Here is a 26,707-nt window from a genome sequence, read left to right as displayed (position 1 = left end):
TCACAGAGTCCTTGCAGCCCCCTGACCCGGACCCCAATATGAACACACACAAATGCCGGTGCAAGGCAGGACAGAAACCTTTCCAGGGATGAACTCCATTAAACGGGATTGGTCGGATGCTCACATTCATGGCTCATTATAGCTGACCCCGGGCTTTCTCTTTCTCAATCTGGGTGCTCTCCTTTTCTGTGTCTGGCTCTAACCTGGCCAAAGACATGCTGAGGTGGTCGGCCTGGCCTTTTGTTTGCAATTGATAGCTCGGCTGTTTGCTTGATTGTTTTCTGAACTGGATCTCCTCATCCGTTGTGTTGTGCTGCATTGTCCAGTTCCTGTGGTGTGCTTTTTAAAGTTTTGTCTCCGCTTTAGAGACGGCGTAGCTCTTTTGTCGTCGGAGAAGCCGGTGGCTGGTTTGCAGGGCTCCCATTGCCGTGGTTTATATTTACATATGCACTCAGATTGAAAGCTGAGATGTTTGGGTTGTCATGCCCGAGGAGTCGACCCCTCTGAGTATTCAGGATATTCTGCGACGATGTGGCAGTGTACTGATGAATCATCATCAATCTGCAGCTCATCTGTGACAGACTAAAGTTTATGCTGAGCTTCAGCTCTTTGCTATGCTTCTCTGCTCTCACAGCATCATTTTTGACAGCAGGGAGTAGCTGTGCCATTAGCAGCCAGTTAGAGCGGATGAACGTAGTGTAGCTTTAAGCCAGAAAGACCAAATGTTTCCCTCAGGACTTGGCTCACGAGAACGAGATTAGAGAATAAACCCCGGATTATACAGTTAGGTCATTAGATCCACTCCACGGATACTTCATGACCGTATTCCTTGGCAACGGCTGCATGTACAATATGTTTAATTTAAAAGGCAAATTAAAAAATCGCTGTGTTGGATTTGCAAGTGAGTTGCAACCACACGTGTGGGGGCTTGTTTTTACTTCCGTCTACATAGTGTGCGTTTGTGTGTCCTTGGCGCTGACCTCAGCAGGATGAGGCTCCGCTCTCCGGCTCCCTCCTCGATGCCTGCTCCCTCAATTAAACGTTGATTAAATGCCTTTTAATGCTCCCTGACTCACAGACAGGGTGTAATCAGGTGAAACAGAATTAATAAAGCATCCAGCGTCTTGCACAGGAGAGAAGGAAGGACTCCCCTGAGAAAGACAGACAGATGGCTGCAGGAATCGCCAGAGAGAGCAGAAAGCAGAGTGGGAGGGGGGATAAAGCAAAGACCAGCCACCACTTTGGTGATTAGCCCGAAATTGGTAATTCGATCTTGCCCCTCTCCACCTACTCCTTATTGATAAGAAAGGCCATATTTGACCATATTTCCCCCTGCTGGCTCAGACCGGCAGCACAGCACTTCCTGTCCTCTCCAACACATCTGACAGGAAGGACCTCGAGGTGGAGTTTGCATGGAAAAGGGGGGGATGCACGCCGTCGACACACGCACAGCACAGTTGAAAGGCCATCTGCCAGGAATCTCCCTAATCTTATCATCTGAATTGAACAAGGAAAAGAAGGGCGGCAATCGCTTTAGACAAACCCTCTATGGGATTACATGTTGTATTTGTGATGACGGGTCAAACCACGGCATCAAAGGGAGAGCAAGGCAATTTAGTTTGAGCTAATGGAGCACCAGCTTCATTATTAGCCTTTATTTTTACTGTCTTACATAATCATACCGCTGCTGAAACAGCTGAGCGTCCATTTGTATCTGCTCTGAATCTTTATCAGCAGTTGGGGTTTTCCCCGTTAGATCAGTAGATATTCAAAATTTTCATCTTTTCCTGTGTGTGGGCTAAGGATCACTTCTGGCCTTGTTTCTAGAAATGTACATATTCAGGGTTCCATGTTTTCATTTTTCAAGACTTCTCTGAAAAATTCAGCTACAAAGTCGTACATTTACAACAAGTTACAACAACCACCTGCCTGCCGCTGAAGGTGGTGCGATAAGATAGAGAGTGCTACAAAGTCGCCTGTGATAAGATGCTGTCAAGAACAATAGTTGGTTTATAACATGAAATCAATCGTTTGAGAACTGTGATCTTAGCTCCATCTACGGCTCTCTGGGTTTAAAAAGTTGTTGATTCGAAGAGGTGGACAAAACCAGTCTTCTCATTTCCAGCCGACAGACATCAATGCAGTTTTAGACTCCAAATCAAAAGTTCACAGATTCATTTTTTTTTTGTTTGTTTTCATAAAAAAAAAAAATACATGTTTTTTTTAACTTCATTTAAATTTTGCCAAATTTTTTACTTTATTTTTTTGTTTCACTTCTCATAATTTCTCATTGCCGCAGGCGACCCCCCCCCCCCCCACCCCCAGCCACTTCATCATCTACTCTCTGAAAATGTACTTGATTTCACATTCAGCATTTAATTGCTAACAGCAAGGTCATCGGGCCACAAGCAGCCGTGATTTGCTGGGAAATTGGTTGTTGTTGCCTCTCAGTTCATTATTCAGCCGCAATTAAGTCCTCTTTCAAGGACGGAGAGCTGGTGAGGTATTTCTGCCGTAATGTGCATAATCATACGTGGGCTTCTTTGTTAGATACAACAGGTACGGCCTAAATGAAGCCTGCAGACAAAAGCGATGAGATGGCCAGGCCTGACGCTGGCCTCTAGCCTCTCACTGTGGCACTGAATGGGTGTGAGTGTCTGGCACAAGCTGGCAGAAAGCTCCACACCAGCGCACTCCAAAGGAAAAGGGAAACACACATATCGAGCTCCTTTGTCCTCTCACCCCGCGAGCCCATTTTGCCCCCTGTCACCCTCTCTGGTCCGGGGTTACAGCCCATGAATGAAGGGTGAGTCCTGGGAGGATCTGCTCTCTTGCTCCCTGGAGTGGACCGGCTCTCGAGCTGACTCGCTGCTTCTGGGAGCTGCCAGGAGCCGCAAAGAGAGATGGATGAGCTGCTGTGCTGACTGCTGGACACTAGCTGTCCAAGTGTCTGCATTGATTGATGAGTTAACACAGCAGCCCGCTCCCTGCAGGTCAACCTGATGCACCCGGGCCATGAGACCACCACGATCCTACATGTTAAGAAGAAAGTGTGCAGAGATAAGGAACAGACGCTGTGCAAACGGAGCAGATGTTGGGAGTCGCTGCTCCATCACGGAGTCCAACGCTTCTGCTGGAGGAACTCAAACCACCGGAGGCGTTTCACAGCAGCGTCGTAACGAAGACTGAGGGGGTTTAGATGTCTCTGGAGAGTTCTCTCACTGTGTGGCTTTATGTTTGCTGTGCCAGGACGCAGTCATTGTTCTCAGCCGGGAGGCCCACAGAGCAGGAGATTAAACTACTGAAAAGCTCATCTATGAGCTCGTTTGACTGATCAGTCTCAATCTGCCCCTGATAGATTTGTTTTTAAACGTCTTTCTGTAATCAATAACTTCTTTAAAAGTATTCATCTGGCTTCTTTTCCGTCTCTTGCAGGGACATATTTACATGTCTTTTGTCAGCAAGGCTGTCCTGTGGGAGCGAGGACTCTGTGACTTCACTGTGAGTTCCTCAGTATTACACATCATTTAGAAAATCCTACAACACTTTTCTATTCTTATCCTCAGTCTGTCCAGATTCACAAAACTCTCTGATCTACATAAACTGTTTGTTTTGACCTGTTCGTGGTCACATGGAGGGAAAGCGTCCTGTGACTCCTGCTGATAGAGGCAGAGTGACACTTCTTAGCAACGTTTGCTGAGAAATTTTAATTTTAAATTATAAAACATTCTTCTGGTGAACAGAACATTGATTTTCATTTCATTTAATGTTGTAACATATTTTGAATCTATATTCATAGATGATGATTTAAGTGCATTTTGCTTGTTATTTTTTGTAGCCAAGAGATATTTCTATATTTTCTTAAATGTTTTCTTAAACAAACATGCGCACTGTTTTTATTATGGTTTATGGAGAATGGAGTCCCATTTAATTTAGCTTTAGTTTTATTCATACAGCTTTAAGTTACAACCAATCAATAAGACATATTGACAATTACTTCTTGACCAGTCAACATTTTACTGCCCCCTAGTGCCCCATCTATCATTTATACTATATCACTATATATCACTATATTTAAAAAAGTAAAAAAATCATGGCGTATAATTTTTTATAATAAAGTTGTACTGTGCACTTATCAACTGCTTGATGAAAAACTGCTTTAATAATAAAAAATGTTTCATAACAAAATTCATAATTTTTTATGAATATTGGACCTTAAATATCTGCTTCATAACTGAAGTTATATGGTTTATGATGGGACCCACCAACAGTCTGAAACACTGAAATGTATTCCTTCTGATATTTATTTATGATATTAAACTTACATTTAAATTTCAAATTCAGTGAAATTTTAAAAATCCCGATATATTCCTGCCCAAAAGAAAGGCAGACGCACACAAACGCACACTCCCTTCTCTCCCCTCCAACACTCACAAGTCTCCACCTCTCCCCTTTACTCAAAAGAGGTTGGGAGTGGATGCGGCACAATTAACAGTGGCGTTGCCATGGGAACGGCGGAGTTGTGTGGGCTGGCTTCCTGTCTTGGCCTCTGGTTAAACAAACAAGTAAAGTCGAGCAGACAAAGGCGCTCGCCGGTCCTCACAGCCTCATTTACATCCTGCACTTCTGCATTCAGCCAGTTCATCAGGCCTGGCATCGCCGCCCTCCGTCCCTGCTCTGCTCTGCTCGCGCTTATATCTAATAAATCACAGGGCGGGGGCATTGTGATGGTAAAACTGCTCCCATCGCACGGTGACACCGCTTTTACAACAAGGGTGTCCCTGTCTAAACAGACATGCAGGCGACAAGAGGCTGTTGACCCAGCAGTCTGCTTTATACAGGCATCAAAGCTGCAGCTCTGTCCCTCCGTCCCTCTGTCCTCGTGTCCCAGGTGACAGTGTGGGACAGACAGCACAGGTGCCCAAACAAGGCAGAGCTCCACTTGGGGGGGGGGGGCTTCAGTGGTTAAATGATAGCAGGTCTTGAGAGGGTTTCTAAAATTGTAATAGTGACAATAGAAAAGCCTCGTCACTCATAATGCTGCCTGTCGTCTTGTCCATTAACATCATGAAGACCGACTCTGTACTCTGATTTCTAGTATCCCGATTCACGTTTGTGCTCTTCTGAATTTCACAGTAACTTTTTGACTCTTTTTATTTTTTAAAGGTCGAGTTGTGACTGATTTTAATCAAGTGTTAACCCACCGTCACTCCACCCGTACCTTTGCGAGCTGCCGTTTAGAAGCCCACAGATGGAAATTCGTCTGCTGCCTTCTTGGCTCTCTAAACGGGACCTCCGTTCTAAAGAAAAAAAAAAAGGACATCATGCTGAATTAACTTGAAACTAGAGACTGAGGCTATAAAATCATTAAGGAAACATTTACTGAGCCAATAAATCAAGTGAGAATTAGGACCAATTCCATTCGTTCCATTTCCCATTGACTTCAGTACAATTTGGCCTCTTTTTACGACCAGTGGAGGTCATTACATCGAGGTCATGCAGGTTTCAGTCTCTTCAGAGCGGCCTCACCTCTCAGACTCAGAGTTTATGTCCATTTTAATATTCAGACTCTTTCAATAAACCAATAAAATGATCATTTATGACTTTATCAAATCTAATGATGCTTCTGGTTTCGCTTTTCTCGATGACACTTCCTAACGTAGCTGTACGGAGTTCTTCCTCCACCACTGAATTTAGTGCGGTATTGTCATCCTGTACTTTGCTGTGTTGTCTTGTGCCTGCAGCTCTGGGTGTGCGTGGGCCTGTAAAGCGGGGTCATTGTCTAACCACAGAGAGAAGAAAGTTGCTCTGAATGCTAAGCTGCATCTGAGCCTGGCTTCTGACACGAGCTGATAATCAGATTTACTCCCCTGAATCCGCCGGACTCCACAATGCTCCCCACTGTCGTCGTCCAACCGCCGCCCCCCCACCCACAAACCCCAACCACAACCCCTGCGCCTTTGCCTCTCGCTGCCCTCCCCTCGCCACTATCCCGACCCCTTCATCCACTCGCTCTCCCGCCTCCCCCCACAGCAAAGCTAATTACACCCCACAGAAACACAAATCTCCATGATTTAAAAAGTCACTTTTTTTCTGGGGTTTAACCTTGTTAGGGCCTAAGCCTGGCTTTCTTGTGTACCAGCTCTGTGAAGAATTCTCTGTTCCTGCAGACTCTGGGACAGAGACACACTTCTGTCTCTGCTCGTAGTCGTCCGCCTGTCAGAGAGTTCACTCGGAGGCAGCGTAATTAAGTGTGTGTGCATGTATCATTGCTCATGTATGCTTGTGTGTGTGTGTGTGTGTGTGTGTGTTTAGAGGTGAGGGGGGGTTGGTGGGTGGGTGAAGGAGCACACGCAAGCCTGTCCTCTGCAGGCCATCTGGGACTCTGACTAACTAATAGACTTCCTACATTCATTGAGCTGTGCTACTTGTACATCTCAATCAGGGAGCTGTTGACCACAAACAGGCCCATAATGACATTAGCCAGTTCTGGCTGTGTGAGGACAGCGTGTGGGTTGCCTGACGCCAGGAGGTCAGCCTGTTTCCTGCTGGGGGCCTGCAGGGGCCCGAAGGAGCCCACACCAGAGCCGTGGGTGTCTGCAGAAACGACAGAGTTATCTTATGTTGCTGCTGGAAAGGCCGAGCCTGCTGACAGGTTACAGTCATGTTCATTTCTCTAGCGTGGCATTTTCACTAAAATCTGAACTTCAGTCAGTTGTAATTTTGACTTTTTGACTCCAACTTCCAATTTGTTACGTTCAGAACAAATATTTACTTTCCCTTAAAAACAGTATGAGTTAAAGTGAGAAAAGCAAGAAACATTATATATACAGTATAATGCATATATGCATGTGAGGACTTAAAATATTGGAATGTAATGAGTTTCCATCATAATATCTACTTATTGTAACAACAAGATATAAGCGAAGGCCTCATAACAACAGTTTAGAGAATACAAACATGCATGCAGAGTTTAAAACGAAAAACAAACCCTGTCAAGTGTTATTAGGTATTATTGAAGGACACATCTTAGAGCTTAAAATGCAACAAAACTGTGGAAAGTTTTTAAATTGCTGTTGAATGCAATTAGGAGGCAAAAGCAGCCGGTCTGCTCGTGTGCGATAAGAAACGTGTGTGATGGACACACCTCGTTGTCCTGTACTGTAAAGTGTGATTGCATTTGCGTGTATGGATTCATTAAAAGAGCTTTGGCGCGGGCTGGAGGAGCGCAGAGTTCGTGCCCGGACCTGTTCGAGAGAAAGTCACGAGTTTGATAACGGCAGCTGAGTCTCGCCGCACAAAGGCCTCCTCAGCCTTTTGGCAGGCCTGAGTGACAGGTAAAGGGGGGGCCGTAGGGGAGGAAGAAGAGCGCCGAGGAGGAAGGCCCCCATCGGCGGCTCTTGTTCTGCCGTTTCTACCTCACTTCTCCCTCTTTACTTCAGAAGAATGCAAATCTTTAAAGCCCCAAGATCTGAGAGGAGGGAATCAGTGGAGATGGTGCAGGGATTTAAAAGCTGATCCTCCCTGTGTGAGTCACAGACAGTGACCCCACCTTCCTCCTCCCACCCTCCACCCTTTTTGCTTCTGTCTGAAGGTCTCTTGGTTCATCATTGCACCCAGACAGATGTTGTGTTTCTGCATTTTCCGTTTGTTTTGATTGTGTGTTAAAAGGGTGAGGAGCCGAACTTCAGATGCGGCTTAAATCCAAGTCAAATAAAAGCTCTGCGCCTGTGAGGCCATTTATTACAAGTGTTTGCTCTCTAAATGCCAGAGAGGGACTGAATGAGTCACCGGTTTTCGCTGGCCAGCCTTCTTCTGCAGGCGGTCGTCCTGCCCTCCGCACTTTCAATATTGACCATCCTGCCTGCTTTTACCTGCCGTGTCCCGACAGCGTCCTCTGAAGACTTTTATCACCCTGCAGATCGTTTTCTTTCAGGCGGGTTCCAGGTTGTGGGTGTAAATGGCAGGAAGCTGGAGTTGTGTACTGAAGATCAGGTGTGTGATCTATTTAGTCAACACAAGGGGGCAGCCGTGGTTCCATGCATCATTTGAATGGGTTTTCATCCAGGCTTTTATTTTGGGATCGCAGGAAGGTGACTTTTATTTTGTATTTTGATCAAATGTCTTTGTTTCCTTTCACTGATCTTTTGGTTTTGTTTTAATGTGGAAAGAAGGAAGCAGTCCTAACTTTGTTTTCACGTTTTCTTTTCACTGATTCAATAAGAGGATGTACTATAGTTGTTTTAAATGTTTTGTAATTCTAACAAACCTTAGATTGTTTATTTTGTTTGTTTTTTTTTTTATTTTATTTTTTTTTTTTTAGTATGAATTTGCTTAGTTGTTATTTTACCTTTATTTTTTCTCCATAGTTTAATTTTACATGCTTTGACTTTATTGGGGTTTTTTTAACTTCCTTTTTAAAAGTTGTTTTTTTAAATTTATAAAATTTACATGATTTCATTTTTCATCACTGTATTCGTTGGAAAGCTCTCCTTTTTCATTTTCTTCTCATTTTACTGTTTTGTTTTTGGAATGAATTGGAGCATTTATTTTGGCCCAGACTGACTTATTTTCTCGTTTTTTCAGGCCCAGACTCGTCCAGTCTGTCGTCCCTTACTGTGTCCACGGTTCTTGGCTCACATGAAGGCCCATCCTGAAGACCTCAGGCCTCCTTGTTTCCTGAGCACGAAGTCCAGACCGCTGCCTCCACCTCAGAGGAAGGTGCTGAACACGGAGACTCGAACGCTGGAGGGTGAGGCTCAAACAACACCTGGTGCTTTCACACCGACGTGAGGAGGGCACTGACTCCTTTGACTCCACAGCTCTGCTCATTAAGAGCTTCTCTTCTCGCCTTTTCTTCTCCTCCCGGTCTGGCGGAGGTACAAGGCCACCAAGCTCGTCATTAGTTCTTAATCTCTCTCTGTGGTTGTGTTTGGTTAAGTGCAAATCTGGGGCGTCCTCTTGGGGCGAGGAAGTGCCCACAGCGCCGCCCTCCTGGTGGTCCTCTGGTGGGAGTGAAAGGCCTGAGGCCAGGAGACCTGCAGCTCCTTTCAGAGCCCGGCCTCTGATGTGAAGGCATTTTCCTGTGCACACACCTCAGCTCCACAGCAGGACATTTGCTTTCAGCATGCTGGGGTGTGTGTGCGTGTGCGTGTGCAGCAGAGGAGGGGGGGGCATTTCTCAGCACCGGGGTCTAATACTAATTATTCTGCCATATGGTGGTCGGCCCCATCACAATCGCCCTTAACCCTGCTCCCCCAAGAAACGTGCTGCGCCCACCGGCGTGGCTTTGCGCTCTGACACGTATCATTCATATGCACGTCAACACACACACGCACTTGTGTGTGTGTGTGTGTAACAGATGGGAATGGTAGGCATTGTAAGAGCAGGCAGTGCAGAAATGTGCTCTCCAGTGCTTTCTCTTTATGCTGACTCCTCTCGGTGGCAGACCCCCAGGAAACAAGAGCAGATTGTCTGACACCCTCCACCCCGCCTCACCCCTCCCTCACACACACAAACGCACACATCCTCACAGTGGTCAACAAAAAAATAGAAGAGGAAAAAAAGGAAGGTGTGTGCAAAGAATGGAGAAGGCCAAAGGGAAATGGGTGGTGCTGGATGGAGCTGACTCAATAATAATCAAGCTGTTTGCACCTTAAATGATACAATGATGATGCTAATTGGAGGAGGGACATTAAACTTTACACAACTTCACATCATTTAAACCACCAGATGAGGTGATGTTGTTCCTCCAACACGTGTGACTGGAATCATTTTCAGACATCTTTATCTAGTCATGCACACTGCATGCATACGTGCTGCCCTGCCCTCAGCTCTGATTACTATTGTGAACAAGGAGTTGGGAAACAGGCAGCTGCTCCAGTGGGGCAATTTCTCGCTGCCTTTGTTAGCAGGTCGACCCACCCAGCAGGGAAACAAGTGTTTGCTCCGGAACTCAGGAAAGTGGGAACGAAAATGTCAGAAGCAGGCAGTGGCGTTTTTAAAGATGACCTGCACTGCGTCGGCGGCTCAGGAGCCAAACCCTCGTTTGAAGTCAGTGTTGAAAGAAGCTTTTTGAATGAAATGCTAAACATGCTAAAGGAAATGATTTGTTTTTGTCTTCTTTTGAAGGATGTTTCCATCTCAGACCAGACAGAAGGAGAAATGCCGTGCAGGACAACGGCTTGGTCGCGGGAAGGCGCTCTGCTGTTGTTGTTCCCTGTCCTCCTCACCCTGCCACCACATCGCCACCCTCCATTAATCCAACTCCCCCACAACAAAACACCCTTCACCCCAACTCTGAAAGGAAAGAAAGCAAAGCCAGCACTGTGCCAGCATCTCCCTCGAACTTTCCTCCTGCTCCAGAGGAGAGAGCTAAATCTAAGGAGAGGGAGAAGGCAGCACAAGCTTCTGTGGCGTCGATCGCTGATCCAGACTGGGAGCTGCACCTCGGTCCTCCTGGATCAGAACACCCATCACCCATCTCCTTCTCACAGGGCTCTCTCTCAGGTTTGAGTCGTCCGTCCTCCAGTTTATTCAGCCGGAGCACGGACCTCGCCAGCGGCAGGAGCAGTGTCCTGTCTGGTAACTCCAACTTCTCACAGATTATTTTTTCGATATCATGTTAAAAAAAAAAAAAAGCAGTGTTTTTATATCCTTATATTTGGCAATCAACACATATTCCCCAAAATATTATACTTGCCATTTATATTTGAAAATGACTTGAAATATAAAGTAATGTGCCATAAACTGCAGCTCTTTGATCGGCCCCCAACAGTGGTTCATCTCCCACAGACTTCTGAGTTAACGTCCAAATTTACAGCAGGAATAAATCATACAAATAAATATTCAGGTCCCTGGAATTATTCTGTTTTATCTGTTTTTGCAGCAGATATCAGAGACTCAGTCCCAGAGGGCGTCGATGGTTCCTTCCCACCCCGGTGCTCCCCAGTGGGGCATCTACCTCTGGTTTCTCACTCTCCAACAGGACCCAGCCGTCACCAACCTCCAGCGAATATCGACACCCACCTTCACCTCTACAAGCCGCTCTTTGGCCAAACCAAACCCCTCTCATCTCGCCCGACTTCAGGCCTCCGCCCTCACTCCAATAAACTTTTGAGAAGTAGCAAAAGCACCAGAACACCAGAAAACCCCAACAAAGATGCATTTGTAGTTCCTGGTCTTGACCCATCGTTGGACTCTGATCAGGGACTAGTTACACCGGCTTTTCCCTCCGCTACGTGGTCTTCCTGCCCCAGTCCTCCCCGCTCGGGGTCAGGGGCAAAGATGACCCCTTCTCCTCCAGTGAGTCAGCTGGAGGTTCATCACTGGCCCGTCCTGCCTCCCATCTCCCCCGTCAGAGGTGAGAATTGATCTCTGCTGGCCACATATGGGCCGTTCGCAGCCTCCTCCTTGGCTGGCGCTCTGCTTCTGCCCACGTTCTTCCACCCTTATTGTCCTTGACATGGCTGGACATCCACCCGTAAACAAAGAGCCCGGGCCAGACAGGGAACTCAAAGCCTCAGATCCTCCTGTCCCCATCAACACATTGAGAAAGCGTTGCTGTCAGTGTGGTTTTTTTTTTTGTTTTGTTTTGTTTTTTCTTTACCCCCACCTCCTCCCCCTGTGGAATAAATAAAGCAGAAAGCTTTTCTTTTTCCTATAAATCAGCAATAGAAAGGAGGGCTTTTGATGAAAAGCTGGTACCGTTTGATTCCTCGTTCAAAGGCATGAGGGCCCCAACAATAGAAGCCAAGGTCCCTACCTCGTGTGCTGCGCCTCTCAGCCTCGGCTCCCCCATGCCTCCACTATTCTGTGGACTCTGAGAGGGAGACGTGTAGCCGATGGCCATAAATCCACACTGACCACCGCTCGCTGACGGCAGAACACTGAGGCGGACCGCCACAATAGAATACCTCTGCGGCTTTCCTGCGGCCACTAATTTACCGTTCCCAATGGGGATAAAGGACGGGGCCACTGACATCTGACTCCTCGGAGAACTTTATGAAAGAAAGCAAACAATGTGGAAATTGTGTAGGGATTTTCTCTTTTCTATCAGAGACATCTACTGTTCTCTGTGTGGTGCTGTACTGTGGGGGGGCCCATGCTGTATTGGAGCACGCTGTTCTCTTCATGGCAGACACAGAGCGAGTGTCACTGGTTCATTTATTTCACCGCAGATGGAGGCAATTCAAGCTCAATGTGCCCTCAATGTGGTAGCATATAAAGGTTTAAGGATAAGCCTGCTTTTTTTTATTATAACATCTGTCTTATTTTTCTAGTTTCGGCCATTTTCGTCACTTTTAATAACTCTGTTCTCGCCAAAGCAACTGCTGACGCAGCAAAGTTTGATGGGGCAAGACAAGACACATCGGTTGTAAACACGGCAAAAACATAGCCAGAGCATTTAAATCGCTTTATTTGTGAGTGACTACAACAGCTCTTGCATCCAAAATGTCAGCAATAATCCTGCATTGTGTGACAGTCTGAGCACAAACACAAACACACAAGTGTTCGGTTCACGTCGTTTGTTTTGTTGAGACCACTGAAGTAATGTGAACATGCTAATGCGGAGAAGTGCAAGCCAATCCAAAATTATAGATTTGTTTCTGAAAACAACCACCCTGGACGTTAGTTAGTTGCTTTAATTGTTCCTCCTGTCCTGTCCAAGAGATTCCACGAGAATCCTCGGTGATGGTTGTGCCTTTGAAAATTGTCTCTGTAGATAAGGTTGCTTTCAGGTATTGTTTTAACCTTGAGTGTGATTTATGGGCTGTAAATGCCCCCCCCCCCCCCCACTCAATGGTTGTCTCAGACTAAAGTCCATACAGTGACGCTTGAGCTGACCTGTTTTCAGCAACATCTCCAGTGTAACTCTCTCTGACGATGAAGGGGGGAACTGTGTCGAGGGAAACAGGGCCGCAGCCACACAGAGGCAGCCTTGTCCATCTCAAACTCTGTCATATCAGACTTTGCGACCCCCCTCGCCCCCCCCCCCCCCCCCCATCCAACCACCCACCCACCGCCTGCAGCCACCCTTAACCTCCCTGAAAAACTCACCCTGACTCGGTGCGGCCCTCGTCGGCAGAGACTGACAGCTGAGTTGACAGCAGCAATATGCTTTGAAGTGTCAAGTCAAGTCCTTCCATTGTCTCTCCGAGCAGAGCGTCGGGCCGCTCAAGTGCACGTCGCTGCTCTACTTCACTGCATGAGAGCGGCCTCATGTGTACGTTTCTGCTCGGCCATGTGGGCAGACGTGGAGGAGCTGAGTTTGCCTTTTCCTTTTAGAGTCTCTGTATATATTATCCTTTTGTCCAGGCCAAGCTGTTCTGCATTTCTAATGTGAGAAAAGCCTCAACAAGCCTCTTTTCAGGACGACGACAAAACACAGCACCCGGTGAAACTGTTTCACTCACTAATCCTCTGATTCCTAAACCGGGCAAGGTGGAATAGCTTTGTTTTGGTGGTTTGAGAGGAGATAAGTAATAAGTGATTAGCGTGACAGTTTTTGCCATTCCTTTGAGTGAGGGCTGGCAGACTTACCTCACCTGTGTGGCTTCACTCCTGGAGGTCCAGCGGTTGTTGAGTCCACTTATCAGAGTGTAAAACCTGGAAGTGACGGGCTTTAGCTAAGCCCACAACACCGTCCAGCTGAGACTTATAACCTGATATCACTGCATCAGGAGCTGTTGGCTCCTCTTCCATTCTTTGTTTGTTCACATGTGATTAGTCTCCAAATCTAGTCTGCATCTCCGAGATTTACTGAAACCACAAGTGGATGAACTGGAATTTCAAATGTTATGTTCAAACTACAGTATAGAGCAAGATTTTTGACATTCAATGATCACAATGTCAACTTTCTTTTTTTTTTTTTTTTTTTTGCTGGTTTCATTTTGTATTACTCAAAAAGTCTACCAGTTGGAGCGCAAATCTCCAAATTAGAAGAAAATATGGGCAACGCATGGGCAGAAAGAGCCTATAACACACCTCTAAACTTGATTGATCAATTGAATATGTTAAAAAATCTTTTAAAATTTAAGAAGAAATCAATTAGGTTCAACCAAGTTCATCTTTTTATTTGGTGTAAGAAAATATAAGATATAATCATCTTGAATTAAGATATGCTGTAGCTTCTTTTTGCCGTTTGCTCATTTCGTTCTCTCAGTTGTTTTATGATTATTCCTAAACTAAATTATTTCCAGTTATTTCCTAATTCTGCATCCCAACTGTGCCCATGTGGATCATTAAGATTGCATCTAATACGCATCATCATTAAGATTCTCATCATAACACAAAACGCCCACTCTGTGCAGGACGCTGCGGCACAGCAGCATCGCGTTCCTCAGAGCTCAGCTGCAGTCAGTCTCATGTGTTTGATGAGCTGGAGGCCATCGCCCCTCGGTCCACTTCCTGTCCGTCCCTGGACCTGGCGTCAGACTCTTCAGGCCGCCCCTCTCCTAATACAGGTACAAGCAAACACAGAGACAACACAGGTCGACCCCAAACAGCCTGACACAAGTCCACACAATGTCAAGAAAAAAAGTCTTTTTTTTTTTATATAAGCCCGGGGTGACATCTGGGGAACCACTCAAAATTATTTCAGTAACAAAATAATACATGACGAATTCTCACAATTTTTCCAAAAATTTTCAGTCCTTTGACTGTAAACCTGAATGTCAGAATCGTTTCCTTCCTTTTTCGATTAATTGCGATTTAAAAAAAAAAAAAAAAAAAGGTCTGTAAATATGTGAGTGAAAGTCACAACATTGAGTCACGCTTAATGTATTTGTGTTCATTTGTGTTGTTTCCATCTGTGTGTGTTATGTCTCAATTAGACACGGTCTCCTTCCTCTGTGACTTCTGCCTCGTCACAGACAGGGATGGGCTTATCAGAGCACTCACTGTGTCAGGCCTTTGTGTCGGCCCATGTTGGCCAACAAAGGCTGAGTAAATGTGTTGTGTGTGTGCATGCCTGTGTAAGATAGCATGTGTAAACGTGTGTGTGTGTCCTGGAGGTGCTTCATTGAGCTGCAGAGAGAGTGACTGACATTAGCCAGTGACGACTTCCTCCTCCACCTCCCTTGCAGCTCGCTAATCCCTGACAAGGTGTTTAACCTGCTTGCTTGACCTGGACCTCAGTCTGAACCTGGCGACCTTTGCCCCGAGGATGTGGAAGGATCAGCGCAGCCGCTGCCACGGCAACGGCACCATGATAACATCAACTCAGGGCTCAAACCAAATGTGAGCTAATGCTCCAGACTGATTTTTATCAGAGACTGACAAAGCACAATTTACATCTGTATAGGCTGAGGCTGATTTAAAGCTTCAGTGAACAGAATTTTTATTGGGAAATGCAGATGTCTAATCAGGCTAAATCAGAACATGAGCAATATCTCATAGTCCTGTAGAAGGGCTGCCGCTTCCAAACATTGTTTTCAGGAGCATTATCTTCCCATCCAGAAAATGAATCCTCCCCAAAAGTCAGACGAAAAAGATCAGATCACAATCTGGATCCAACACCAGGAGAAATGTGACTGAACACACTTTTCTTCTGTTCAGATCTACGAGCCAAAAAGACTCAAATCCACAGCTGCTGCTGAAATCTCTTCAGACTGTAAACATTCAGGTTTACAGTCAGTTTGTACAGTTTGTACAAAAAACAGTCAGTCAGCCCAAATGATGACATTTCCTGACTGAATTCTGGGTTTTTAACTGTCTTTGCTGTTGAGCTGTTCAGTGTGTCTTTCTGACCCTGTGTGGGTGGTAAGCAGTGTGTCCAACACCCTAATCACAAGAGCAGCCATTTGTTATCCACCACAGCGTTTGCTAAGTGTCTTTCAATCCTGCGGGTGCTTTTGACTAATGACGGACTAATTCTCAGCCCAACTGCAAGTGTGTGCCGCCACATTATGTTACAGCCTCAGTTATCCCAGGGATTTCCTCCCAACGACTCCTTCATTTATCAGCCAAGGCAACAGGTACCCTTTTCTCACCTGAGGGATCACTTTACCAAACATCAGCACACCTTCAGACACTCACAGAAGTTTGGCTTCCCAACTGAAAAACCTTCACAGAAGAATTAGTGTCTGTGTGTGTGAGACTGTGTGAGATTGCATAACAAAATGACAAATAACTGGAAACTTTCTGTGTGTGAAAGCTATTCTGATGTAAAGGAGATATGGAAGCTGTTCGGCAGCTTTTTGGGACGTTGCTGGGAATGTGTGTGTGTGTGTGTGTAGCAGGGGTACCTGCAGTGGAGCGTGTTGTGTGAAATCCCCTCGGAGAGCAATGGCAGCTCCACACCCAGTCACTGTGGGCCGGGGATTTGCATGGGCACTGAGCCACACTGTCACTGATCCGCTTTTAATTAGGTGTGACGATGAGAACTTTGGAGCCGAGGTGGCCGAGGTGGGGGTGTGAGTCTCTGGGTTAGGGTTAGGATGGGGGGGGGAGTTATTTCCCTGCCAAAATGAGTTATTTCATAAGCCAGTTCAACAAGTCATTGATTATGACCTTGAGTTATTGTTCTCAAAGGTTAACAGCTGTTAAGGTTTACTAGCTGACATATGTGGGTTTGTGATTCTCTGCTGATATGAGCCATGTTTCACACTGTATATATTGTAAATATTTTTTTCTGGGATCTGTATTTGAACTGTACATTCCTTTTGTTCAGTCGCCTCTTTGGCTGTGTTTGTTCAGCTGATAAGTGGGTCCACCTTTATGCCTCAACGACCATCAGATCAATCCCGAGGATTCAAAATTTCAACATCTAAACAGCATTTGTTATTAATTCTACAAATTAAACAAACCTGGGAAGCTGGACTTCCGTTCCTTGGTCCAGGTAGATGGTGGACCTTCGGCAAATGATCAATTTGTCCATTTGCAGTTATTTTGCTCAAGAAGGCTCATTTAGTCTTGTCTTATTTTTTAAACAGAATTCAAATATCCTTTGTGGTTTCCATTTCTACTGAATTTGTTCCACCACTCATTCCTGAGCTCAGCAGATTGGAACCTATGAAGGATTTGGTGCTACAGACTATTTGTCTCGACTCTGTGTTCTCCCTCTGCAGAGCTGTCTCCTGGTCTGGCAGCACTCACAGTTGGTTGTGACTCGGGGAATCTGGGCTCCCTGTCCCGGGTCCAGCTGCTCCTCCTGGACCGACCTGAACCTGAGACCCTGCCGAGTCCCTGCGATCTGGAGGGGGACCCCTCCTCTGACCTGGACTGGACTAATCTGAGGATGCATCACGACCCTGGACTCACTCCAGAAGGTATAACTCTCGACACATTTATTCTGAAATCATGAGAGAGCGATAAGTGAAACCATCAAATGCAAATAAACCCTGAAAGCTTTATGAAGAAACATGCTGGTTCATTCAAGTAAAATCAACGCATTTCATATTTTTGTCAAAATGTTCCTTTGGATCATTGATCTAAATCAACTTCTCCTTGTAGAATAGCTATCAAACTGAAACTAAGATTAAATGCAAATGAAAAGTAAATATTAGTGATGTGCATGGGGATTTGTGGGGAATCCAACATAAACCCATTTTAATGCCAGGATTAATTATAATCCAGTGAGGCATCCAGATACACTGGAGTCAACTGGCTTGCTATTGCCAGATAGAAAATCAGACAAAAGAAGACGTTCACACCCAAAAGACAAACTTCAAGTTTCCTTAGTAACTACTGAATCTTGTTGAACGGTGTCTGTGATTTATCTGTGATTATTTGTGATAATTTTTGGAGTAGAAGCTCACTGAGTCTGACGAGCAGTCTTAGTCCACTGAGTCTGAATGCGCTGCCCAGAAAAACCTTTCTGACAGTTTGGGTGAGATCGTTTGATAAGCAAAAACCGTCAAACCTTTAATAACAGGGAGCAGTCAGACAGGTGTGTCAGAGTGTGTGTTTGTGTGTGTAGGAAAACACTTGAGCAGACAGAGGGGGAAACAAGACCCTGGAGGTGTGTCTTCTCAGTCCACGGCCGGCCTTGACAGTAAGCGAAGGCTTTATGGCGTCGAGCAGCTTGTCTTTTAACGAGCTGTGATACCGCCTCTCATCTGCTGCCTGGCATGCCGCGGCGAGCTCTCAACTACTCTCCCTCAAAGGTTTGGCAATCGAGAGGAAAGGTTTATAGGGATATCAGGATGTGTCATATTAATAAAGATCAAACCGCTGGAGTGGATTATTAACTGGGAAAGTCCATCCTAGATAGACAGAGACACTTAGAACCAAGAGCTGCATACATAACAATGGATAAGACACTGAGAGGAGTGTGTACAGAAAACCCATTTAGAGCAGAGGCATCTGTTTATAGTGTGATAACACGCTGAAGTGGGAGATAAACACAGCCGACATTTAAAGGCTCAGTTCAGACCAATTCACAATTCACAGAAACGCCTCACTTAAGTGTAGTGGTATGTAGCCATGCGGATAGGTTTAGGTTTAAACCAGGTTTAAACTGACAAATCCAGGATTAGATTTGCTGTTCAGCTTCATTCAGTGCTCCTCTGTGAGTCAGCCAAGGATGGCAATGAGAAAATTCCTCTGAGCCTCAGTGCTAGCATGTGTTTAGTGATAATTATCAAATAATAATTCAAATAAGAGTGCAAAGGTAACCTGACACACATCAATGCTATCGATAAAATACCAATTACCTGATTAAAGGCATCAACCATCAACAACGCTGGAGTATCGATATCAAATAGCTCCATACGAATGTCTGTGAATGCCCTCACTGCTTTTAGAAGGAGTGAATTTTAATTCTGATGAACAGCACAGATTAAATTCCATTCACTTCCGCTCGACTGGTGCAGATGCAGAAACCACAACTGTCTCCAAGACCTGCAATAATAAAATCCGAAACCATCCGCATAGTTAGACGTCGCTGGAAGGAAGGGATAGAACGTGCTCTTTGTAAATCAGACAAACTGGCTCTTTACCAGCAAAGAAAAAAAAAAAAGGTCACCATGGCAGTGTTGTCTTTGTATTCATCTGTGCCACTGTTTACAAGAAGAGAAGTGTGTGTGAGTGAGCTGGAAGCTTGTCTTTCCTCTCTCTGTTTCTGCAGAACAAAGTTTGCACCTGGCACGCTCCTGTAGACAGGTGCTCTTCTGCGGTTTTGTTGCTCCATTTTTTTCCATTATTTGTTCACTGACTAAGAGCCATAATTGGAACTAATACACTGCATTACTCATATCTGTGCGCACACACTCAAGCACAAAAGACAAGCGTGCAAGTAAATGTGAGCCGGAGGCGAACACTTATGTACACCCGTGCACTGACGCGCACGTCAGCCCACTTCGCCTCTGTGCCGCAACTGCAAACACACAATTGCTTCCTCTCCCTTTGGCTTGACATGTGTCCTGTGTGGTTTTGTTAGGTGTTCGGAGGCCCCTCACAGCTGGCAGCATCACTGAAAGGTGTGACTCCGCAGGGAAAGTCCAGGAAAACAAATCGGTGAGAGCTGCTGCGCCTTGTGAAACTGCTTTTCACTCTCTACCCCCCTCCTCCGTTCATCTATCAGATTTCCTCCAAAAGCGGAGCTGCGCCTTGTCGTGAGCAAACACTAAATCTTCCAGAATCAACTCCTATCAGACAATAACCCCCAAACTTGGTACACAGAGTCTCCCTCTCAAACAAAGACCCCCTTTTACAAACTTGAACTGGCATGCATTTATAACTGTCATTCCAGTAAAACGAGCTAAATTGTTGGTGATAATTGAGACACAATATAACAGAGGGCACGCGGCGTGCAGCAGGTGTGTGGTTAATCAGTCACGGGCTGCAGGGGGGGGCGGGGGGTCGACTGTACGGGAACAGGCAGCCTTTTACACCAGCTCGTTGTTCGGTCGCAGGGGGGTACACTCGGCTAAACGCCCGGCTCAGTGGGATTCTTTTGGAGGATGCACCACCACCTCGATCAGACGGGGGCGGGGGGGGCTGTGGGGTTGAGGGGTCAGGGGGGTAAACAGGGCTTGTGCATGCTGGGCTGCGGTGGAATGGACGCAGGTGCTCCACATGATCTAAGATTAATCTCCCCTTTATGACAGATGAGAGAGAGAGAGAGACCCTGAAAAGCATGAATGAGTCTCATAAGCCCCCCACAATTATGCCAAACCACAAAGCAGAGCTGGAGTGCTGAGAGAAGGATTCATACAACCATTTGCATAAAACACCTTACTGCAGCAAGTGTCCACACTGGATTATTTAAACCATCTCAGAAATCCAGACACTGTCATGTTCCACTACATTATATCAGATCACATGATTATTTAACATTGTGGCGGATTGACTTGTTGAATGGCTTTTCTGTCTTCTTCTTCTTCTGCAGGATCAGTCTGAAGGAGGCTCTGGCTCACCATCTTCATGGATCATCGACCCCAGTCCGTCATACCGCATGTTCAGATCCTCGTATTCCCCCTGCCCGCCCAATCGAGGTACTCCACGTCTACTGACTTTTCAGTATGTGTGTGTGTGTTCTGCCAAGACATCCCACCTCTCTGGTGTAAGAGCCTATAACGACAATACTTAATCAATACAAGAGCCTGTCTTCGCTGCTGGCGTCTGATCTGGTAAAAGCCCGTTCAGTCCCTGTCAGCTCTGGTTTATTAGGAGCCATTGTCTCCTCACTGTCAGCGCTGTGTTTGCCGTTCCCTTGCCTCCGGTACACTTAAGCCCGCTAATCCTTCGCTAGGGCCAGCTGGCTCGCAGTATCGCCTTCACCTGTGCAGCCGACTTGTGTACTTTCATTGGCGATGGGTTGGAGGCAGCGCTTACCGTACACGACCACAAACAGCGGGGGAAAGCAGAAAAGGTCAGAGGTTCTGTCACCGTTTGGGAATGGAGAGCCACCCTCGAGTTAATAAATGGCTCTTTTTCCCTCCCACCTTCATCTGACCACATCTGTCAGCCTGCCATCGAGTTCCGCTCGCCAGGTGACTCACTTGTCCAGTATCAGTCATGTGCTGTCGCACTAATGGGCCGTGGTATGGCGTATTCCTACAGGAAGCTGCAAAGACATCCATCATATCAGAGATTGATATGAGGCCTGGCCTGGAGGCAAACATTTAGACCAAAGGATCAGCGATACGTCTTTGTAGCCGTCCATGTCTGATGCCAGGCTGCTCAACTTAATCATTCACTCTGTGTTTTTGATGAAAAACGTCCAGGCGGGGTGGAGGAGGGCGCCACTATAAATCAGGCGGCCGCGGATAATCTGTCTTTGAAAAGTTTTGAAATCTGCTTTCGCCTTGCTGGAGTAATGATCCTGTGTGGATTTATTTATTTATTTATTTTTGACTGTGCACAGAAATACACTTATGTTTTTTTACTGTATTCCATCGTATCAACCTCCAAAGGACACAGACAGTACGTATGAACAAATGTGAAAATAAAACTCAAGTTAATACTCGTTTACCCCAACCTCTGAATAACCCTCTCCCCCCTCGAGCCCAGCGTGACACACACATCGGAGCGATTCCCAGAAGCTAACGTTTATCCTGTGGGTGCTGAAAAGTCCCACTTACACTCACCAAAATGAGTAACGGCCTGCTGCTCAGTCAGTTTTGATATTTTCTTCTAGTATTCTGGAGAAACTTGCCTGATTCAAATTATCCAGAGGATGTTTCCAGACTTGTGTAATCGAAATGTTTGACCAACTGAGAGCATCAATTCTGAAAGATTTAAGTATTTACCAGTCGGGGTGGATCAAATGAAAAGACACAGATGAGTTGAATTATGAATGATGGGATTTGTGTGATCTAGAGATCAACAATAGCAGGAGCAGAAAATCTCCGCCAGACTTTTTGAATCATTCTCCTGTGGGCTAAATGTTGCTACATACCCTTTTAAAAAGAAATAAAGACCGACTGATTTAAGGTGACCTGAACTGGTTTAGGTCCCTTGAACATATAAATAATTACATGGACATAAAACCATTTCAGAATCAGGACCAAGAGATTTTAAGCCGTGTCTTTCTTTCTGTGTTTCACTTGATGCTCTGTGCAACCTGATAGTCAGGGAGGAGCAACTGCTCCCCTGTCGTCCCACGACAATGAGGTTTATGATAATGAGGCTTAAGTGCCCCTTTTCATTGAGATTGATTGATTTATTAGCTTGTAAATGTGTACAGCGTACATCCATTGTCGTAGCACACAATAAGTGAAATTCCTGTCCGCTCTAAACTGCGGCTTTTTTGGGCTTCTTACACATTTTAAAATGCACTTTCTCCGTTTAACTGGCCCAATTCGAGTTACAGAAGCATGAAACAAAAAAAAAAAAAAAAAGATGTCACCTAGAGGATTTGGGTGCTTTGACCTTTTAGAGGCCAATGGCATGGTCACCCTCCGATGGGGAGGAGGGATGGAGGGGGTCATCAGCAGGGCGTGGAGAGTTTACCCCAGAGGTCACAGAGTCTCTAAAAGATGCCCAGTGTGTGGCATGTCTTTGTGTGGATAGGTGAGATTTGGTTACCCTGGAGGTGCAAGCAGTTCAGCCTCTCAATAGGGTTCTTAAGTAATGGAGGGAATGACCTCGTTTTGACTCAGTGTGTATGAGACAGTTGAGAAAATGGTTCTTGTGACAAAATTTGCATCGGGGATGGTTGATATATTAACATGAACTTCCTGAGTTGGGGAATATAGGTTGACATAGTGAGCCAAAAGTAGCAGCTGAGGTCTAAAAGAAAGAGAGAGATATAACGGACAGGTGCACATTGAGACGGTTCATCATTATAGTTTGGCCAAAAGTGGCTGAGAAAAATCATAAAACACACATTTTAAGGATTTGAATTTTCACAGAAATATTATTAACTTGCAGAAGAACTCTCACTTTTTAAAACGTCCTTCACCATGAAAGTAATTCTGTTATGATTGTGAGTACTTTTGTGAACACGTTGAACGTTTCTGAATCCACTTGAACACTTCTGGGGCCGGCATCAGTGAAATGGAGGAGGTCAAAATGCAAGCATGACTTTTCGTTCTTTGTATCATCTTACAATACTGTATACTGCATTTCCCATAACACAACTGAATATTGTCCTTCACTAAAAATGGGTGGACATTTAAAAAGATCCCTCCGGAGACTCACCTTGTCACTGGCTGAGCCTTCGTCCTCCTCGGAGGGAGTAAACTTTATTTGTGAACTCACTGGAAAGCCCCTCACTTAATCTGATAAATATTCATGTTTTCTATTCAATGATGAACAATATTTTTCTGACGCCTGTCCCACATCAATGAGACATCCACACCTCTTTGGATCAATTGAAAAATGGCTGTGTGACTCTGTGATTAAACCGAGGCCATGAATCGGCTGCGATAAGATGCTGCCGCTCTCCAGCGAGGCTCATGATAAGACCTTTGTTCGTTTGTGCTCATCAGGAATTCATAGGTAGAGTAATCCCTCCCCTCATAATTGTTTCATGACTGTTTCCCCGCTGCCCCGGTCACTCTGCGTTCGCTCCGTGTGTTTAGCATTCAGCTGCTACTGAAGATGTTAGCGTCCAAATGAATGTGGTGATGAGCGCGGGGGCCACAAAGAGCACTAATCTGAACTGACCCTGGTGGATTGTTCCAGAAAGCTGAGGAAACTACAGGACAGATTAGACCACAGAAAGACAGAGATGGTGTGAGCAGAGATTAGTCGTGTACTAAGCGAGGATCGTTTCCCCCCAGAGGACCACACACTGACAGTGTAGCCATGTCACTATTGTCTCTAAGCCACTGCCGCTGTGGACTCGTCTGCTATTGTCTCCAAAATCCTCCAGCATCCCCCCCCCCCCAAAAAAAAAAACCTGGACTCAAGCCCTTTGATTGGCACTTGTCAGAGCTGATAGAGAGTGGGTGACATGTTGGAAAAGGTTTCGATAAAGGAGGCCTGAAAGGAAAATCCCCTCCCCATGAATAATAATTTGGCAAGGATTTTCCCCTTTTCCGACGCCCCCCCTCCCATTCTGCCTTTCTTTTGGGAGATAGAGGAGGGAAGGCTCTGGGTGGCATCGCTGAATGGCCTCGGCACGCTAATTGTCTCGCTGATGCTCATCCCCTTCTCAAACATGCAAAGAAAGAGATACAAGTCCAACCTTCTTGCCTCTGCCTGGTGCACTGGATGTTGGACCGTGCTGCAGGGGGTTGGGGGGGCCCAGGCGGTGTGAGTTGTGTGTGTTTGTGTGTGTGTGTGTTTATTGTCTTCCGTGGGCTTTTTTGAGGGATTTGACTCGGCCGATCGCAGCCAAATCCAGCTATCTGCCGTGTTCAGATGCTGCGGTTGGTATGGTAACCTGCTCTGTGTGTTTTAGATGGGCTCTGGTTTCCATCTTGAACTGACCAGTAATCACTGTGCATTCACGGATTAGGCTGCGCTGGAGGTTAGGAAAGGAGGGTTTCAAAAAGAAGAAAACCAAATCCTGAATAATTTCAGTCGGAGGTCAACCCTGCTTTCAAGATTGTACATTATATAAACAGTCTGGGCTCGGAGATTTTAACGTTTGTTTGAACCTTTCCTGGATTAAAATAGCTGCTTAAATGTGAGGATCGTACTGTTTCTGTGTGATTGTGAATTAAATATCTTTACTTGGTTTAGTTGGTTTTAGTTCATCGAGCATCACGGTGGGGCAGAGAGCTCAAACAGACGGGAGAAAGAATTACATGACAAAAACACAAAAACAAACAAAACAAAGAAATGACTGACTTACCATGGTTTTGTGCTTAAAAACCAAAAATCACTTCCTGCTGGAATATTTATCAATTCATAAGATTTTAGTCAGGTAGTTATACCAACTTTAATCTGGAAACATCTGTTAAAAACAGATATTCATAAATTAACATATACAGCATGCAAAATGTAAATAAACACAACAGACTGGTTGTCATCCTCGGCGTGTTGTGTTGTTTCCGGAATGTTAGATTAATGGACTGATTAAGAAAAAAGCAGCTCAGATTTTAACATCATATTTGATGCCTTTAAAAGAAAAGTTTTGATTTTTATGAAACTAATACCGACACCTCACATTTATTATGATGTCAGTGTAGATATCTGAAGATATATTAAATGGGGGGGGGTTGAATCTGTCCTAAGATGAATACAGTTTCCCTCCTGTCGTCCATTCTGGTGACATTGAGACTTGGGCAGGACGAGGAGGCTGATGGCGGCGTGTGATTGTGTGCAGCGTGGCGGAAGACGGCCCGTCAAATGAGACGCGGCTCCATCAGTCTGTGCTGCTGACCCCTGCACGCTCACTGACGGGATAAATGAATCCACGGCAGACGAATCTGCTGCCTGTCAGCTCCTCCACTGGTCAAGCTCTCTCTTCTTAATGAATGCAGCCGTCTCCAAATGTATCACATCTGAATTATCGCTCATGCGCTAACACAAGTAACACTCCTGTTTCAAAAGTAGGCTGAAGAAAAGAGTCTGAAGCTCTTGTGGAAGCTGCTGCAGGGGACAATCCGAGCTTTCCTTAAGCTCAAGTCTGCATTGATGGTTCTCTTTGTCTCTGTTCTGCTACGCCAAGAAGTGTATTCTGTGGACCTCTGTGTGCAGAGATAATGGGAACCTTAATTGGCTGGTCGGTGACAAAATGGGTGACTGTTTAAGTTTCAGGGAGAGCGTCCGTTCCTTAGTGGGACTCTGAAAGGACTGAAGGGAGATGTGACTGTGGCATTTAGGATCACAATGTGATGAGAATTGGTGTTTATTAAAGGACCAGAAATGGGGTTTAGAGCTTTGCTTCCAAGTGGCTACTTCCATGTAGACGACCGTGAATAAAGACGTGTTTTTTCTGGTTCAGGACTTTGTCGATTACAGTGTTTATTTTGGGAGAGTTCATCCCTGTACTGAGGAATAAATACATTTCAGGAACAAACAGGACCATATGCAAGACTTAATTAGATGTTTGAATATAAATAATATTGTATTTTGTCTGCTCCAGGTTCCAGCACAGAGGAGGGGGGCCCTAATTATCCAGCACAGAGAGACAGGTTTGAGTTCTCAGATGGAGGGAGCAGCTCTGAGAGTCTCGAGTGCAGAACTGAAGACGAGGAGAGGAAAACCAAGGTGCTGAACATGCTCTCCAAACTGCAGGATGGCACACCTCACCACAACAAAAGCAGCAAAAGCTGCTCCAATTTTGAGGACTGTGAGTTGATTCAGGAATGAGAATGTTGTTTTTCTTGACTTTAAGGCCATCTCACTGGGTTGATTCTGACTCATGAAGAGCTCTTCCTGAGCTGCAGCTGCGTAACACAGTCCAAACAGCCCGGCACTCGCACACTTAACTCATCCTGTAGCTGCACGAAGTCAAAGTTTAAATGAAAACTTCAGTGCGATAGTGGCTCCTAAATGTCAAGACCAACCCATCAATTATGACAAACCCCCAAAACTCAACCAACTCAACTTTAGAACTTGCTGAGCATGTTTTCCTTTTTTGGTCAAGTATGAAAAAATCAAATGCCAAAAAAAGATTTGAAAAACATCCTTAAAGTAACACAAACCTGTGTGTTTTCTCCGTTTTTCTTTGCCATAATGGTTTGAGGCCAGTGTCCATTTGCTTTTTGGGCCTCTTGGCTCTGCTGTGTGGTGAATTTTAGCCAATAAGGTAACCAGATATAAGGAAACAAAAACAACAATGGTAAACATTACATTGTTGAAAGTCAAGGGTTCTTCTACACACAGATGTTTGAAGGCTGAATTTGTCCCTGCATCCAAGTCA

The 26,707-nt window shown here is 45.4% G+C and overlaps 1 protein-coding gene across 1 annotated transcript in view; it reads left to right on the top strand.

The window, feature by feature from the left end:
- The first annotated feature begins 8,640 nt into the window (after window positions 1-8,640).
- Window positions 8,641-26,707, top strand: part of LOC115037189 (uncharacterized) — a 30,530-nt gene continuing 12,463 nt past the window's right edge. Inside the window, exons 1-9 of the mRNA XM_029495689.1 lie at window positions 8,641-8,752; window positions 10,366-10,584; window positions 10,889-11,362; window positions 14,313-14,465; window positions 17,070-17,270; window positions 17,921-17,995; window positions 19,382-19,458; window positions 20,333-20,447; window positions 25,928-26,134. Coding sequence (XP_029351549.1) covers window positions 8,641-8,752; window positions 10,366-10,584; window positions 10,889-11,362; window positions 14,313-14,465; window positions 17,070-17,270; window positions 17,921-17,995; window positions 19,382-19,458; window positions 20,333-20,447; window positions 25,928-26,134 — 1,633 coding nt within the window. The remainder of the gene's footprint in view (window positions 8,753-10,365; window positions 10,585-10,888; window positions 11,363-14,312; window positions 14,466-17,069; window positions 17,271-17,920; window positions 17,996-19,381; window positions 19,459-20,332; window positions 20,448-25,927; window positions 26,135-26,707) is intronic.

This window comes from Echeneis naucrates, chromosome 23 (assembly GCF_900963305.1).
Source record: "Echeneis naucrates chromosome 23, fEcheNa1.1, whole genome shotgun sequence".
Classification (NCBI taxonomy): Eukaryota; Metazoa; Chordata; class Actinopteri; order Carangiformes; family Echeneidae; genus Echeneis; species Echeneis naucrates.
Note: the sequence above shows the minus strand (reverse complement) of the source record. Positions and strands in the feature narration are given on the sequence as shown.